Raw genomic sequence first — 17,587 nt, forward strand, 5'->3', positions numbered from 1 at the left:
CCACAAGAACACAGGCCAACAATCGTGAAATATCAGCCAGGCACTTATCACACAGTTCATCTGCTGCCTCGTCCTGGTTGGATGGTCTGTAACAGACTCCCACCAGGATTTTTGCCTTGCTCTCCTTCCCCCCTGATTCTCACCCACAGGCACTCAACCTTATGATCACTATCCTTGGCTCTGCACAGAACAAACACCTCCTAATGTACAGAGCCACCCTGCTGCCTCTGCTTCCTGGGTCATCTCTCCTGAAGGGCTTACAACCATCATTGCAGCACTCCAGCCATACAAGTCATCCCAGCACATTTCTGTGAGGAACACTATGTCCATGCTGAACAATGGCTCCCAGTTCCCCCTGTTTGTTACTGACACTGTTTGCATTGGTGTGGAAGCACATCAGCTGAGCTATCGATTCCACCCCAGCACTGCCATGTCGCCCGTAGGCCCATCGCTACTGAGCCTGGTCTTCTCTCCCTCCCCCTGCCAAGCCAGCTTAAAGCCCTCTCAAATCACCATTACCAACCCATGGGCTAGAATCCTTTACCCCTTTTAGCCAGTGAGCCCAGTCTGTCTCCAACGAGCCTGGTGCCACATGGACCAACCCATGACTGAAAAAGCCAAAATGCCACCAATGGCACAAGGCTTTAAGCCACATGATCAGGTGGGTACTCCCATTACTCCTACAGCCAACTGGCAATGACAAAGGTCCCTGTCATAGCAAACTTTAGAAAAGCATGCAAAATATCTCTGGCAATACTGTCTGCCTTTATTCACTGCAAATTTGGTTGACCAATATTTATCAGCCACTAATAAATCTGTCTGAAACTGCATATAATCCATACGAAATTCCAGGCTGGAAGAAAAAAAGACAACACTAATTTGCAAGGAAAGTAGCAGTCTGAATCATTAAACAAAATAAAAACTGTCCATGCTCAGAAAACCATTATGCTAAGCCACGCAGGACAGGCACGTGTTCAATAATGATGGCCTTTCCTAAGGCACAAACAATTGTCAATAGAAGTTGATACCAGCTCAACCTATATGACACACCCACTAAAATAATTTTTTTAAACAGTTTATAGGCATTTCTATATATAAGTGTCACTCAGAAATATTATCTGGAAGTGTCTTTAAGAATGGTAAAGATCAGTTATCCAGATTATGGAAAAACTGGTACTTTTATATCCATTAGTTTTAGTACAGTTTTTAGAAACGTCGTTTTGAAATGTCTTTATTTTAAATTATAGCCAAACCTCAAAAATCTGACTTCCATCAGCTGGATGAAAATTTGGCAGTACTTTTCATTTCTCAGGATATATTAAACACTAGGGTTTGCACTGCTGAGATCAAATGTTCTTACAAGCTACATGAAGTACCTCAGAAACTCTGGGACATTACCAGCAAGTGACTTCTCTTGAGGGAGTAGCAGGAAGTCAGGCTGCTGTCTCCATGGAAGATGCTGCTGGCAGCTCCTGCTCAACTGCCACCATCTCCTGAAGTGCTTTCCTCCATCACTCCCTGAGAGCTGCAGCTGCCACCTTTCTTGGAAAGTCGCTGTGAGCAGCTCAAAGGCACAGGACCTACATAAGTGGTCAAGAGTGTTAATTGATCTGGCTGAGGGACAAGGGGAGCAGGCTGAGTAGGTTTTGGGTTTCTGCACTTGCAAAGGAAGGTTGCAGACACGTGGGTCTGGCAGGCTGATCTCCTGTGGTGTTCTGGAAAGGAGCTGCATGCTCTTGCAAGCTGCAAAGCAAGGCAGAAATCTACTGCAACTACCACCTTGTATGGATTGCCATGTATCAGTGCTGCCAGAGTCGTATTTCAGCTTTTCAATGTGCAGAATAAGGTTTTCAAGAAAGCCCTGCCTCTACTTACAGGGAAAAACTCTGATGAGAGGTCACCTATCAACTTCTTGGACCAGCAACAGAAACCCACAACTTTAAGACAGTGGTTTTAAGTGCCAACACTGCTCTCACATTTGAGGGTCCTTGAATATCTGAAAGCTTTTTGGAAAGCCAAGTCCCAAGCTTTCCTGCTGTTCCCCACTCTGTCTACTGTTTGATCAAATCTATCTTATTTTGCTTAAGAGTAAACCATGCACAATTCAAAACACTGACACAAATTATAGGCAAAATAAATATTTTATTGGTTTAATATACACTTTTTAAAGAAATCAGCCCTTGTGTGTCTTCCTAACACAATTTAAAATTTTATAAACTTTTTCATATAATATTGTAATATTTGAAACTATTTTGATTAAAGACCTTGACATAGTGTGAAGAGTTTTAGTAGATGGAAAAGGCAAAGGAGTAAAGAGAGTTCAAGCACAGCCAAAAGGGATATTACATATCCACTAAATGTCTATTTGGCCACATAAAAACTCCAATGACTTCCAATTTTCTCCATTGGAACAATCAGATATTCACCAGGCTGACTGAAAACACACTCTGTGAGGGATGGAGAAGGAAAAGAGATTTTTTTTTCCATTTTCCCCACAATATAAGCAAGGTCATTCATGCATTCCAAGTTGCAAATCCTAATTGCTTTCAGAAGATAGCATTTTTATTGCATTTTGGTTAATATGAAGCAGAACTTCTCTTGGTATGACTGCAAGTAGTCAACACCAAAAAAAACCACCCCAGTGCTTAAATAAGGCACTTTCCTATAAAGGGATGAGCAAACAGCAAGGAAGCAAATAAAATTAGTTAAAAGTTGTCTTCTACACAAAGATAAGGCTTTCAGTGTCAGAACTTTAAGTAGTTTTAAGAGTAACCTCATGTCATTCTACCACTCTGCTCATAGTAACCGCCTCAAGAATTAACAGCAATTTGTGTAACAGGATTGTTTCCTTCTTTTGAAGTGGCACTAAGTAACAGCAGTGGAAACCATTATTGGTTATTTCAAGCTCTTAAAGTGGATCAGTTATTGCACAATAAATACCTCATAGAGGTCAGTGTTTTGGGAGGGGTTGTTGTGGGGTTTTTTCTAATTTTTTTTAAAAAGCTAGGCTGAATGTGTATGTGTTATTTATAAATTGGTTATGTCTGGAAATCTTCAAGTTTCATGATGCATCATTAGACAAAGAAATTAGCTACATAAAAATTTACAACAGGGACATACAAATAAATACAAAACCTTTCAGAGTGACACAATTTTGCGGATGCTTTAAGGAAAGTAATGTTAAAGTGTCTAAGTCCTTACAGATGAATTCAAGGAAAGGTCCACATCGGAGAACCGAGCGCCAAACACAGTAGCCCATCTCAGCAGCTTTAACACTTCCTGAAGCAAAACCAACTTGACACTTTCACCAGTGGGTGCTGCCCAAAGCAGAATCCCACAGCACTTCTGACGACATCCAACCTTAGAGAAAAAAAAGGAAGATGAGGACCTAAATTAGATTTTTGGAGGTCTTTTATGTTTAAGTATGTATTTTGATACTATTCATATCTAAGGCAGGCAAACTGCAGAAATCCTCTTGCATGATGCATTCACAAAAAAAGTCATCACAGAGCACACTGAAACTAAAAATCAAGGACCACTCTATGAAAGCTGACAGTAGAATGGGCCAAACTACCAACCAGCTGACTTTCCAAATCTATCCAGAATTATCAGTATTCTCTGTATTTAATGAACTTCAAATTTGATCACTTATGCTTCAAGGAGAAAATGCAAACAAAGCAAAGAATGACATTCAACACAATTAAAATAAAAATAAAATCTGGCTCTTGCAGATCCCCAAAGATTACCTGTAGTACCAGTTTCATGGCTGTGCATCCTGTTTTGCAGTTGCAGATCTGCTTTGTGGTGATACAGCTGCTAACAATCCACTTACTATTTCTCTTCTTATTTCACCAACAATAGATTCCTTGATCTGAAAGGGATTACCCAAAGTTTAAAGGCCAGTAATTTATATAAACAATGGATAAAACTAAATGATATTGCAGATATGTTTGACCACGAACATGTACCATTAAAATTCAACTTTCAAAACTGACTGGAAAAAACATTAGAAGAATGAAAAATAACTGTAAGTAATTTTGAAGTTCTTGCAAATTGTATAAATGAAAACCAAACTAGTTCTATATTTCCAGATGGTAAATATATTTATGTTTTACACTTAGGATATCTGGTTTTATGCCAAGAAAAGAATAAATTTCAAAGTTCTGAAGAAAAGATTTTAGGATATATACATCAAAAATATCCCAAATGCACTACTTTTTGACAAGCTGTTATTCTCTTGAAAAGGAAGGCAGGATTGATCTCCTTCACAAATGGATTACACAGTAGAACAGGTCCAAGTCCATGAACATAAGCTGTTGTTTTCAAATAACTGAAAAGGAGACAAATCCTAATTGCATACTTTCAGCAGGAAAAACAAAGAATTTCAACAGTTGCTCACATCATCAATGGGCCACAGGGGTTTAATCTATGCCAGTGAAGGCTATTTTTTCACAGGATTGTGACAGAAACATTTACTCATTAAGTTTTATATAAAACACACCTAGGAGTTTCCAGTTACAGGCATGTGAGTGTGGCTGAGGCTACACCAAAAAAGAGCAGAGCACTGATTGCTACAGCAAAGAAAACAAAGGAGAAAAGGAGGCAGAACACAGCTCTACAAGAGCATATTATGCTGGAAAAGAGCAGGGAATGAAAAAGAAAAGCAGTATTGGCTTCTTGCAAGTACAATAAATCTTTGGCACCAACTTATTTTTTTAGATGGTCTTCAGGAGGGACAAGTCAAATACAGTTCCAAGGACAAAGGAGGACAACAACTGTGAGAAGGTGCAGGGGGGTAAGAGCCAGAGCCTGGCCTAAGGTCACACAGAAGCACTCAGCATCCCAGTTAAGCAATACATTTTTCTTTTTCATGTTAGTCTCCCCTTTTCCCGGTGCGTCAAAAGGATTAAGCAACAACGTCAGAAGGGTGGCAGCAGCATTAGCAGCAGGTTATTTATCCCTTGTTCTCTTTGGCAGGCAATTCAATCCCTAAACCATTAGTGTGGCAAAGTTCCTCATTTCATTACTACTTTGCATCAAGCAGAAATTCAGAGACTGTAATATTATTGGGAAACACGTTTCCAGTTGGGTTGTTTGCTGATTAACAGACAAAAGAAAAGCCATTGTGCAATAGAGCCTGTTTCACCCACAGCTGAAAGTCCAGAGGATGTCTATGCTGATGCACACACTGATGTACAAAGCTTTAGAACCACTGTCAGCATAGTAAGGGCTGTGGGGTTTAGAAATGTAGGCACAGGGAAACCTGCAGACTGTCCAGAAGGCATAAGAGAGGCCTCCACCTTTCTTCTTCAGTATCCCATGGGGTGGGTCTGTGAGTATGCTACAGAACAGTCATTTTGTACCCTTCTCTCAACAGACAGATGAAAATAAACCTCACTTTCCAAAAAAAAAGCTCATAAAAACTTCCCAAATTAGCATGTAAATGATCTAGTATGACAGACAGTCTTGTAACAAAGTAGAGACTGGAAGCAAAGCAGCTCCTGTTCTATTCTCAGCTCTTCCAACAGCTTCTGGCTTGACCTTGATTATTTGAGCCCTCTGCTTCTCACCTTCCTGCCTGGACAACAAGGCCACCCTCCACTGCCTCTTTTCACAGCCTCTGCTTCCTCCCCTCCAGACTCAGCAAGGTCAGTCCTGTGTGCTGAGGCAGCACTGACTCCTGCAGTGACTCAGTGCCACGCGTGTGTCGTGACCAATGGCCAATATTTGCCTTTTTCATTATAAATTATTTAGGGCAAGGTGCACCTTCTATTTGCGCTGCAGAGGGCACAGCCCCCTGCCAAGGCTTCCTCTGTACAGAAGACAGAAAAGCAGGCAATGAATGCTCCATCAATTACTTTTAGCAAGTGAATGAAAAATTGATAATTTGAAAAATGAGAGAACCACTCATTTATGCTACGTTGATAAAACACCAATACTCAATATTGCATTGGAAACACAGGATCACTCTCATTTTTACAACAGTAAACCAGTGACCTCTCTTCCTAGAAAAGAATTACCATTACCGCAATATTATGTTGCTGCTAAATAAAGAACTGATTGAGAGTGAAGTGCACCACTTGTTGCAAATCTGGAGATAGGTGCTCTTCACTGACCAATGAAAAATGGGAACCAGGCTTTTCACAGTGCTTATACTTCTGATCTTGAAGTAAATTTTCTATAATTAGAATTGCTTCCTACTCTGTTTTCTTCCCATGCCACTTCTTCATGGCAGCAGCTGCTGAGATTTTATGCTCAAGATAAGATGAGGAACCCAACACCTGCACACATGAACAACCTACAGACATTTTGAGGGATGTTGAGCTAACATGGATGTGAATGGAAAAGGGATGATTCTCTGTCAGACCATCTCTGTCCCATTAAGACTCATTACAGCCTCTTAAAGCAGATGATGACAGGAAAATCATACATTTCCTTCAAGTGTAACTTCATTAAGTGTCATTTATAATGAAGAACTGTTAGCAAAATCAGAACTTCCACTGCTCATAAGCAGAAAGATCTTTAAACTAGAACATCTTTTAAACTGGAGAAGACCAGAGTGAGAGAGCCTCATGGCCCTCCTATTGACCCTGTGACTTACACAAGTCAAGCAGTAAGTACTTCATGTGATAATCCTGTGGAGGCCAGGCTGTATTTCATCAAGAGAGCTACTGTTTGCTATTTTAACACTTCATGGTGCTGAATGTTTTTCCGAGGGAGTTAGTCCATTAATGCCAAAAGTTAACACCATGTTTTTTTTCACGGAACGAATAGTTACAGGTCAAAGCTCACATGCATTACAGCCCACCCAGGCATATCACACCCACTGCCTGGCTTCTCCCTCCCCAACACAAGGTCACACAGCTACAGAGAATGGGAGGAATGAGCAAGGGTTTAATATTTGTGAGTGCATACATCAAGAATGCATCCTACCAGATTTCTTTCTTTTGACAATGAAACTGGAATTCCTTAGCTAACAACAGGGCTATTAAAGCAAGGCATCATTTCAATTTATGCTCTGTTTTAACTCTTATGAAACAATAAAGATTTTCCTGATATATGTTTAATAGCATGTTCTGGCTCTGCAAAATCTACCAAGTGCTTTGAGCCGACAAATCTCCACTCTGACCTGCAAAACTCCTCATGCTGAGAATGCTGAGTTGATCCAGAACCCACTGCCAATGAAGTTAAACTGAGGGACAATCTCTCTGTGTGCTCAAATATTCACAAAGTGAGTCAAGCTCACTTGTTTGCTGACTACTCATCTTTGAATAGTAGCCTCTCAGTCCAGTGTGGATTCTTTCAGCATTACAATGCCCTCAGTGCCACACAACCCAAATAACAATCTTTGTGCAAAGAGTACACATCTTTATTTGCTGTCAACTAATGAAGCTAAAGAGGAACTTTCACAGAGGCTAACCTCAGAAAAAATATTGACTGAAATAATTCTGTCCTTTGACTTCAGCGTACTTTTTTTTGTCTCTGCTGCTTTTGGAGTACTTTTGAATTACAGATCTCCTTCCTATCTCAGTTTCTCCTTTAGCAACCCTCCACCATGGCACCACTGCCCTGACATGTGGATTTTTACAGACAACCTGGATTCAAAGGCCATCCTGGCTTCACTGCAGAATCAGATGCACAGTGCAAGGTGTGCTAAATATCTCACGTGCCACTCTTCTGATGAGTGGCATGTATCTCATCCATTTCACAGACAAAGCTCAGGTAAAGCTGGTTCCAATTATCCCCAGCCTCAACACACGCAGACCTGGAAGGTACCACAGCATTACAGCCTGGCCTGTTGTACATTTCTAAGCATGACATCTTACCTAGTCTTCAGTGGTCTATGGCAGAGCCATGCAAAAGCTTCAAGGGACAAGCTAAAGGCTAAGTGTCCAGTGACCCTTGGCTAAAGTCTAAGTGCTCCTTGTGAAGAAGAGGGAATAAAATCTACAAATTCTCGATTCCCATTTCTGTATTCAGAGCAAAGTTCGCTCCACTTTTTCACAGGCACTTCTTTTCAGAACAAGTAGTTTCTTTGGCTTCTTTTCCCAGTTATATTGCCAGAGAGCTTTTCTGTCATGCCAGTAACAAAACACACAGTTTCAGTCGTGTTTCTTAACTTGGCCCACAGGAAAAATAACCATCACTTTCCTCACTTTCATTGACTGCCAATAAAACTAGTCCAATACAATTGGTCCAAAATCACTCAAACTCTGAAAAAACTTCCCACCTGCCTTCAGCCTGTTTCACTTACATTCCTATAGTCCTTAGTGGTTGTGGTAGAGAGACTAGAAAATACACTTTGCATTTACTACAGCATTGTTTCAGAAACATTACTTCACCACTCAATGAACTCCAGTTTTAACAAGCAAACATGACAGAAATTTTCACTTGGGAATCTGACATACTGCTGCTTAACCCAGTAGTAGAGACAGCAAGTTCTTTCCCAGCCATACTTAGCTATTAATTTACATGCTAACCACTACCACTGAAGAAAAGGTCCACTGCTTTGCACATAAACAGAGCTGTGGCTCCAACACCTAGTGACTGAGCTTTCAGACACAGCACAAGAACAGTATGGAGCCTTGGCTGGAGAGGGAAGAGAAAACCTCAGTGGACAGGAGTTACAGCCAGCCTTGTCTTTAGGTTTCAGAAAACTCAGTTCAAATATCCCAGATCTCAGCCCCTCCTTTCTCACCTCCCGTATGACTTGTTGCAGCTCCTCCTGCTCCACTGCTTTGTGGATTTCATCAACTGAAGGCATGAGAGGGATTTTTTCAAGTTTGTGCTCCACCTCTGGCTTGGAGTCTGCAAGATCCTCAGAGCTTTCCACCGGCTGTCCAGTGCCTGCTCTCAGCGGGGGAGTTGGTGTTAAGGCAACAGAGGCTCGGTACAACTTCTTGCTTTGACTCTTGGCTTTTCTACCTGTGTGACCAGAGCACACTGAAGAGGAATCCGAGTTTCCATGGGAGAATACCGACTCTGTACCCTCTGCTGGGAGAGTTTCCAGTCCAAGCTCTCCCAGTCCTAAACCAAGTTCAGACTTCAGAAATGACTGCTCTCGAATAAGCTCAGAGACCTAAGGATTCAGAAAAGAAACAGTCCCGAATAAGCAAACAAAAAAGTCTCACACAGACATAACTATGTTTTCCTGCTATTTATTTAATCACTTACTCATTCCCTCCATGCAACAAATACAGCTATAAAATAAATATATCCTTTGTCTTTATGACTGCAACAAAGAGGATCATGAAAAAGAATGTGCCTTTTTATAGCCAACATAAATAAAAATTGTGGCTCTTCCCCAAGCCACCAACTTTTGCAACATGTAGACATCTTGCCAGAGCCATTGACAGACATACACGTAATGGCTTGATTTTCATTTGTTTGTTCTTTCCTTTCTGCAGTTTTTGAACTACTTATTTTCAGTAGCAGAAAATGCTCAGAAATAAAAAAAATAATAATTTTCCCCAGAAAATTCATGAGGTAGTACCACCATTTATATCAACTAAATGAAAAAACATCTCACTTCCACGTATTCCTCTTAAAAGCTAACAAGCCTCTACAGCCACTTACATCTATAGTTAAACCTGCTTAAGGAAAACTGCAGCTGTTTTCAACAAAGCTATTTAAGGGAGTAAAGCATTTCTAAAATTATGTGTCAAATTAGTCTCCTGCAACCTATTTTAAAGTAAAGCCTTCCTGGTTCTTTTCATCAGTAAAACACAGAGTAAACACTTACTGGTTCAATGACGTTCAATGGAGAAGGACATGACAAATTATCAGCACTTCTGCTTCCATACATACCCTGAAAAATTAAGTTAAGTTAATGCACTTAGGACTTTCTTAGAGCTCTCAGAAACTAGCATATAAACATGCTGTATCTTAGACAAGTTTCTGTAAAACCAGAAAGTTGGAAACAGGAAGTGAAGCTGGTTGGAGAAAAGTTAATTTCAGTCTTTTTTAAAGCTGGCCCTCTTCTATAAAAGGATTTACAAATGAAAAGTTATACATGGTTCAAAGAATGCAAGTTTGGCTTGAGATCACAGTAATACCATATTTTCCTGTTCTTGGGTTTCAATTTTTTTCACCATGACAAAATACTGAAGAGGAAGATGTGGCCTGTGCCTGTGCTACTTCTACAGAAGATGATTGGCTAAGAAAGAGAAATGAAACCCAGGAAGAAGATGTGACCCTTTTTGTCTGTGCTGCTTTTGTTTGGCTGACGACAGAACCACAACACAAAAAGAGAGAAACAGTCTTTCGCTGAGTGAAAAATAACAGAAAGTGTATTGCCATGCCACCACTAAACACAGACAAATGCCTTTTATCCCCCTTCTTGTGCTTTTGGGGAGTGTTTGTGGGAGCAGAGCTTCTCCCACTGTTTGCCAGGAGCCATGTCTTCATCTGAAGGAGCTACAAAAGGCAACAGAGGAAAAAACTCATAACAATGGGATTTTCCCCTTTTTATTGTTTTGGTTTGGGGTTATTTTGTGTGTGCAGGATTTTTTGGTGTGGGTTTTTTTTGGTTTTGTTTGTTTGTTTTGGTTTTTTTTGTTTTTGTTCCCATGGACTGGCAGAGCTAGAGAGAAAGCACACTCTGTTTCTTGGGAGAGAAACACTGTGAATGTCTCATTTCTTTGCCCTCATCTCTCAAGAAAATCAGTGTAGAACCCCAGAAAGCCCATGCTCCAAGGATTTTAGACATAAGCCCTAGCCACCAAAACTGTGAAAATTCAGGGTCAAGAAGAGGAAAAAGAAGAAAGCACTGACAGAAGAAGTCTGCCTTTCTCAGCCCTAAAACCCCACAAGGTATGTGTTGACATGTATGAACACCAAAAAGTCACATACCTCTTCCCCAAGGTGAAATTCTGACTGAAAATGAGAAAATATGACCCCTGATACTCCCGCCATCATTAGATTCCATCCCACTCTAAGAGTTATAACACTTGCAAGTTATTATTTGTCCCTGCTCATTGCAGGAGGGTTGGACTAGGTGATCTTTAAAGGTCCCTTCCAACCGAAACTATTCTACAATTCTGTGATGAACATTACAAAAAACATAATGCTCTTGCAAAAGTAATACTTACTATGTGTGCTTGAGGTCTGTAAGGTGAAGACATGTGCAGACTTCTGAGCTGGTCTTCCAAGGCAAGCAGACGTTCTTCCAGCTGCATCTCCAGCTCCTGTAGCTCCATGCGGACGGACTTCCTCAGGCTCTGCAGCTGATCGGCTTCGAATCTACGGCAAGGCATCACAAAAACAACAGAAGCATTCACTGCACTCAGCTGCAAGAGGTGACTGAGCAGGACAGTGCCACAGGTAAAGGACTTCATACAAGGGAATTCAAAGCAGAACACAGAAATGTTAGCTGAATGCCTACATGGCACAGAAGTCTTTTACCATTTATAGAAAAGATGTATCAGTCTATAGAAAAAACAAAACCATACAGTGTACCACACAACATTCTCCAAAAATTTTAGCTTTAAATGCAGAAGAAATCAGTATTTCTGCACATATCTAATCAAATTCAATTTAAAACTGATAAGAACAAGCACCAGAGAGTAATGCAGTAATCACGTTACTTCTCCTGTGTGGTTATAGATTCGCCAGCACACACAGCTACGTTTTGGCCAGGAAGCCACAGTCTAAGGCAGCCAACTGATTTCAAACATGTTTACTTTTAAAATGATAGGCCAAGAGCTGATTCAACTAAACTAAATATATAATCAGTTTCAAAAATTGTTCCAGATCTGCTGCTGCTGTAACTCCTGGCGAGCACAACCACTCGGAGCTAGAATATGAATGCCCTCTGTAGCCTGCTGAGTAGCCACTGAAAGTTGGAAAAGTATCTGAATGCTAAGTGTTCATTCTTTATTTACATCTATGAAGATGGGAGTGATCTAAAATCAAACCTTTAAGATTTCTTTCCCTTACAATATCCTATGTTCAAGTATCCTATGACAACAACACTGAAAATCTGCAGCTGTAGAACCACTTTGGAGAAAGGATGCAGAAAAAAAAAATAATTAGTGATAAATAGGGATTGGAAGAAATAAAGAGTAAAAAACTCTAGAATGAAGATGTATAAAGAAAAGAGTAAATAAGATTTTGGCAAAAAACCCCATCTCCAACCCTGTTCAAATTGAAACAAATAGATTTCTTGCTGATTTCAAGAGCAGTAACACATTTTGTGACATACCAGAGTATTTTCTCTTTTTTGTTTTTTAAAAAAATGTCATTTTACCTTTCCTCCTCTGTCATGTGCTGATAAACCGTGGTCTGTTGACGTAACATAGTCAATTCCAAATCCATCATTTGGGTTCTGAATAAATTTAGATTTCTCCTCACCACTTGTAGCTCCTGGAAAGTATTCTGGGGAAATAAAAATATAATAATGAATTACATGGAAAAATGAATTAAAGTTAGTTTGGATCCTGAGCCACATTTGCCCAGATGAGCCCTTTGAGCTAACAGCACCTCAGCAACTTCAGCACATGATGGAAGCTGCATGTTGTGCCATCACAATGCCTCAAGAAAACAACATTTGCAGCCATATCATACCAGCAAACACATGAAAGTGTATTTAGATTAATTAATTTTTAACATTGTTTGCGGGAAGCTCTCTCTTACGGACAAAGACAAGGAACTGCCCAAAGTTAACACAGTGATACATTTAGGATGTTTCCTTGTATTTTATTTTGATTGAGTACCACTCCACAAATAGGGTCACTTACTTCGTAGAGAGGTAGAATGGATGATCTCTGAGTAGTGTAACCAGTGGCAGTTGAAAGATCCTGACCCCTCATCACTGGGTACTAGGAGGAAGAAACAAACAATTTGAAATGGGAAAGGTATCCTTTCCAGACACTCCAAAAGCAGGCACTAAACCACAACCTTTCTGGCATTGAGATTTCTGAAATCTGTGGAAATACTGTGTTGTAAATAGGCAACCTTGCAAAATGTCAGCACCACTTCTTAACTGACACATGTGCAACAATTTATGCTTGAAAACTTATTAGTCTCAATTGTCTCAGCTAATGACAAAAAGAACAATTCCAAAACCAGAACTGAGAAAATTAAACCGGGTCCCATTTTGAAATCCTGATTATAGTCAAATTTGTCATGGGATTTTCTTAATTTCTTAGTTTGGGGAATTTTTGCTCATTTTGGTTTTCAATCTCACTATGTTGCCTACATCCAAAGGCCCCAGCTTGCTAATGATCTCTCATGAAAACAAGATTGAAGAATTTCTATTTGCATGTTGCAACAAAATATGGAGCAAACAGATAAAATCCAGAGGTTTGTTACATGTAGAGACACAGCACAACAAAGAATAGCGGAAACAGCAAAAATGTTTACCTTCTCAAACATGAAACACAGCTTGTCTAATATAATTTTGAAAGAATTTAAAGGACTATTTATATGCCATGGAAAATGTGAAGCATGTTCATTCATATAGAGAAGTTTTGCTCCAACATGATCATATCAAGGGGATGGGTTTATCTTTCCTCTGCCAGCTTTCTCTGTTCCCTGTTCTATCAGCAACTTATCTAGTCCTCCTTATTCCCTCTTAAAATCAGAATCACATATTTAAACATCTCAACATTTTCTTTAGCCATTGAGTATGCTATGTGCCAAACCAATCTCTTCTGTGAGATGGATCAAGCTCCCAAAATGAAACTAGTTTAGACAAAATATGGTGGAAGAAGAACAAGTGGGCTAAATGTTATTATCCTCTCTAATGCTTTTTTTTTGACTGAACAAGCTTGAGTTCTGGACATAATACAGAGATTTCTTTTTCAGCAGAAAAGGTGTGCGTGGTAGAAGTACTGAGCACACTGTAACCTTACACAGATCAAGGCTTCAATTGGTACACGTGGGAGAATTCTCTAGAGAAGGTTAAGTTCTGCAAACACTTTCTCCCAGGCACACCATAAACAGCACCTTGAGCAATGGTTGACTCAAAACACAGGTGACCACAGCTTCCTGCTGCAGAGCTGGTCACAGAACCAAATCTTGCTCTGAGAAGCAAGGCCAGCTGATAGAACCAAAGGAAGAGTGGACTCACCTCTAACTTCTGACTAGTGGCAAAGTCAATAAAATAACAGGGGCCCGAAAAAGGCCACTACAGCCTCCCAACTGCAATATGGTGCAGGCAGGCGCATGCTTGCTCTTGGGTTAAATGCACAGAAATTTTAGGTCTACAACTGAATAGCATTCACATATTCATACATAAATGAGCAGAGTCTGTAATTGCCTTGCCCATACAGCCTCCAGCAGGAGCTTGCAGGATCCTAAGTTGGATCCTGGATGGCAAAGGAGGAACAGCAGGCAATCAGGAGAGGAGGAGCAGAAGGTGTGCCAGAAATTGGTAAAATTTACGTGCTTGCGTTCTCAAACTTTTCTTCTCTGAGTGATGAGATGGGTAAAATTTCACATGCTCTGACAAAATCAATTCTTAATAAAAGACTGATGGTATCAAGAACATGTTGGCTAGCTCCAGAGTTGCAAGTGGAAAAGATTGGCACGAAACAGCACAGAAACACGCAGAGATCAATCACTGACATCATTATTGAAGTTTTGTGACTGTAAGGAAAAATTGCACTTTTAACAGCTAGATGAGAAGTATGTCAAAGAGAAGAGAAATCAAAGGACTGACCAGACCATTCTGTGATTCTACAAATATGCATTTTTAAATCTAAATCTAATGATTCTCATCTTAGAATAAAATAATAGCTGATAAAGAGTACACTGTTCCTCCCTCCCATCCAAGCATATCCACAAAAGCAAAAAAATAAAAAATACTGGAAAAAAATCACTCTAGATCATCTGGAACAGGGAAACATTAAATGCAAAGAAAGTGGAGCATTGAAAAGATGATCATAGAATCACAAAATATATTGAGTTGGAAGGGATCCACAAGGGTCATCAAAGTCCAACTTCTGGCCTGCACAGGACAGCCCCAAGAATCACACCATGTGCCTGAGAGCATTGCCCAAATGCTTCTTGAACTCCATCAGGCTTGGTGATGTGACTTCTGTGGGGAGCCTGTTCCAGTGCCCAACCACCCTCTGGGTGAAAAACTTTTTCCTAATATCAAAATATCTAAATCTCCCACCTTTGAAAACTTCAAACTTGACTGTTTAAACAGAAGCTCCTGAAACAGTAGCAAACGAGACATGAACAAAACATCTTTCTTTTCCTGATCTAGTTTAATTGATTCTGATTTAGTTTTGTTGAACTACACAAAGGAACATTCAGGTTATCACCTTGGTTTGGTAAGTATAAAATAAGGAGCCCCTTTGTCCAGGAGCAAAACTAGGCTTCCTCTTACCTGCGAGAGGTTCTGCAGAGAGTTTCTGATGTCATGTAGGACCCTGCGTAGCTGCATCTCCACAGTGGAGGGTGGGTTCATGGCAGGAGGACGATGAGGAACTCCATGCCTTGGAAAGAAGGGGCAGCTGAAGGGGGATAGCATGGCACTGAAGGAAGAGCCAGAGATGCTTGGGATACTGTGGGTGCTGAGCGTCCTCATGTGCTCACACAGCGGCCTGTCCTGCCACTCCGTGGGGAGGGAATGCAGGGAGCACGTGGAGCGGGACATGGCTGCTGGCATGTGCAGGGGGCAGCTCTGTACCCTGGTGGGACTGAGCTCCTCAGACAGCCCGCTGGGCCCAGCCTGAGGCACCTCTTTCTTGGAGGATGAAGGTGCAATAAACAGCGTGGATTTGCACACAGGATGGCTGGAGGCTGCCTCATCCTCACTTCTGTCATTCTCAGATGCTGCTTCCTTGTCCTCCTCCACTCGTGTGTACTTGTAGGTGAAAGAGGGAGGGCTGCAGAGAGTCTCTTTTCCTGGAGTTAACTGAACATTCACAGAGGACACCACTTTCACTGGATTCAGCAATGCAGTTGGGAGAGACTGAGACCGCCTTAGAGGATAGCCCGATTCAGCAAACCAGAGTCTCTGCTTCCTCAGAAGATCTTTCGACTTAAGCAGAGTGCACCTGGCCTTGGAGTCAGGTGAGCTGATGATCCTCATCTCAGCTCTTTGCAAGGCAACCTGAACTCTGTCCACAGATGATGTGGAGGAGCCATCACCTTCCAGAGATTGCATTGATTTGAGGATATGGTGTGTATGATACTGAGGAAACTCAAACACACTGCCTTCCTCTATCAGGTCTGATTCTTTGTGCTCACTGGAAATGTCTTCCTCTTTAGAGCTAACCTCTCCTTGGACTGTCTCTGATATATGAGATGACTTGCTTTCTTGTCCTTGATTTTGTTCAGTTTTACAGTCACTAATTTTTCTGTCTTCACTCCTTCTGCTATCAGAAGACGCCCCTACCTTTCGTCTCTCTACTTGAGAGATAATATCCTCTTCATCATCGTCATAATCCTCCTCCTCATCATCTTCCTCCTCCTCCTCCTCGAACTTATCAAAACAGGGCAGTTCCTCGGCTATTGGTGTCTTCTGTTCCTCACTGTGTGATGTCACAGTTGTTTCACTGTCACAGCTGTCAGCACTGCTTCCCATGCCCTGCAGAGACTCCTGAACCTAGGAAAGATAGGAGACAGCAAAGGAGTGAACATACTGGAGACTCAACTACTGCCTTCTCAGGAGTCAGGCCAAAAGTCCAAGAACACCTTCATGGGGCATTGGGGTGAGGAGCAGAAAGAATAATGCACTTAGTGTGCAAGAAAAACTGTGAAGAAGAACAAAGAAACCATAGTATCAGATACATTAGGAGTACAATGAAGTATGCCTTCAAAAGGAGGCTTTTATTTTTCCAAAGAGAAAATTCTTCACACATTCCTTTGATTTGACAATACATTCAATATTCTAAGAAGAATAAAAATGGCAAAAGTCTAAGAGCAAAAAGAATACAATGCTACTATTTTAGGTAGTGATGACAAACAGATAGCTGGGTCATGGCATGGTACGAAGCATTTCCCATTTATAAAGGTTCACAACAGTGAAATGAAGGGTAGCATTAGGAAATGTATACAGAGAAGTGAGGAGAACTGCAGACTGTAGTGAAACTGTGTTACAGGACAACACCAAGAATGGGAAAGCCAGTCTGCCCATAAACGAAGCCTGTTTAAATAAAGAATTGTTGAAGACTGAAAATACCACGTTAGGAAGTTAATCTCAGTTGAAGACCACATCCGGTACTATTCGCCCATTCTTCCTTTCTCCTGATACTTCTTCCCCTTTTCATTCTAAATCACAGTTTAAACCAGAGCACATAAATGAGGGATTTACTAATTTAATAGGTAACAATTGGCAGGAAAAACATTTCAGAGAAAGGAAAAAAGAAGAGATCTATTCATTGAAAAGCATATTCCTGAAGCTTGCCTGACTCACTGCTGTATTTACAAGTGCACAAGACATTTCCCTAAGAGTATGTGGTATAAAGTACACTCTAGGAAACTTACCATAGCTTATGCATGAACTAGAAATTTTCCCATCTCTATTTTCTGCAGTTTTTGCTGCCATTGGGATATTAATTATTAGTTCCTTCTAAAGAGATTATTTATGATGTTTGTCAGGCAATAGTTCCTTCTCCAACCATCTAGAAGA

General features: G+C 40.7%; 1 protein-coding gene across 1 annotated transcript in view; it reads right to left on the minus strand.

The window, feature by feature from the left end:
* Positions 1–2,129: 2,129 nt before the first annotated feature.
* ITPRID2 (ITPR interacting domain containing 2) overlaps positions 2,130–17,587 on the minus strand; it is a 40,263-nt gene continuing 24,805 nt past the window's right edge. The window contains exons 11-18 of the mRNA XM_039728085.1: positions 15,338–16,561; positions 12,738–12,818; positions 12,248–12,375; positions 11,091–11,241; positions 9,743–9,808; positions 8,699–9,079; positions 3,747–3,871; positions 2,130–3,360 (exon numbers count right to left, since the gene is read on the minus strand). Of these exons, the coding sequence (XP_039584019.1) occupies positions 3,761–3,871; positions 8,699–9,079; positions 9,743–9,808; positions 11,091–11,241; positions 12,248–12,375; positions 12,738–12,818; positions 15,338–16,561 (2,142 nt within the window). The 3' untranslated portion in view covers positions 2,130–3,360; positions 3,747–3,760. The remainder of the gene's footprint in view (positions 3,361–3,746; positions 3,872–8,698; positions 9,080–9,742; positions 9,809–11,090; positions 11,242–12,247; positions 12,376–12,737; positions 12,819–15,337; positions 16,562–17,587) is intronic.

The sequence above is a fragment of the Passer montanus genome, unplaced genomic scaffold, assembly GCF_014805655.1.
Source record: "Passer montanus isolate IOZ18808 unplaced genomic scaffold, ASM1480565v1 scaffold1, whole genome shotgun sequence".
In the NCBI taxonomy this organism is placed as follows: domain Eukaryota; kingdom Metazoa; phylum Chordata; class Aves; order Passeriformes; family Passeridae; genus Passer; species Passer montanus.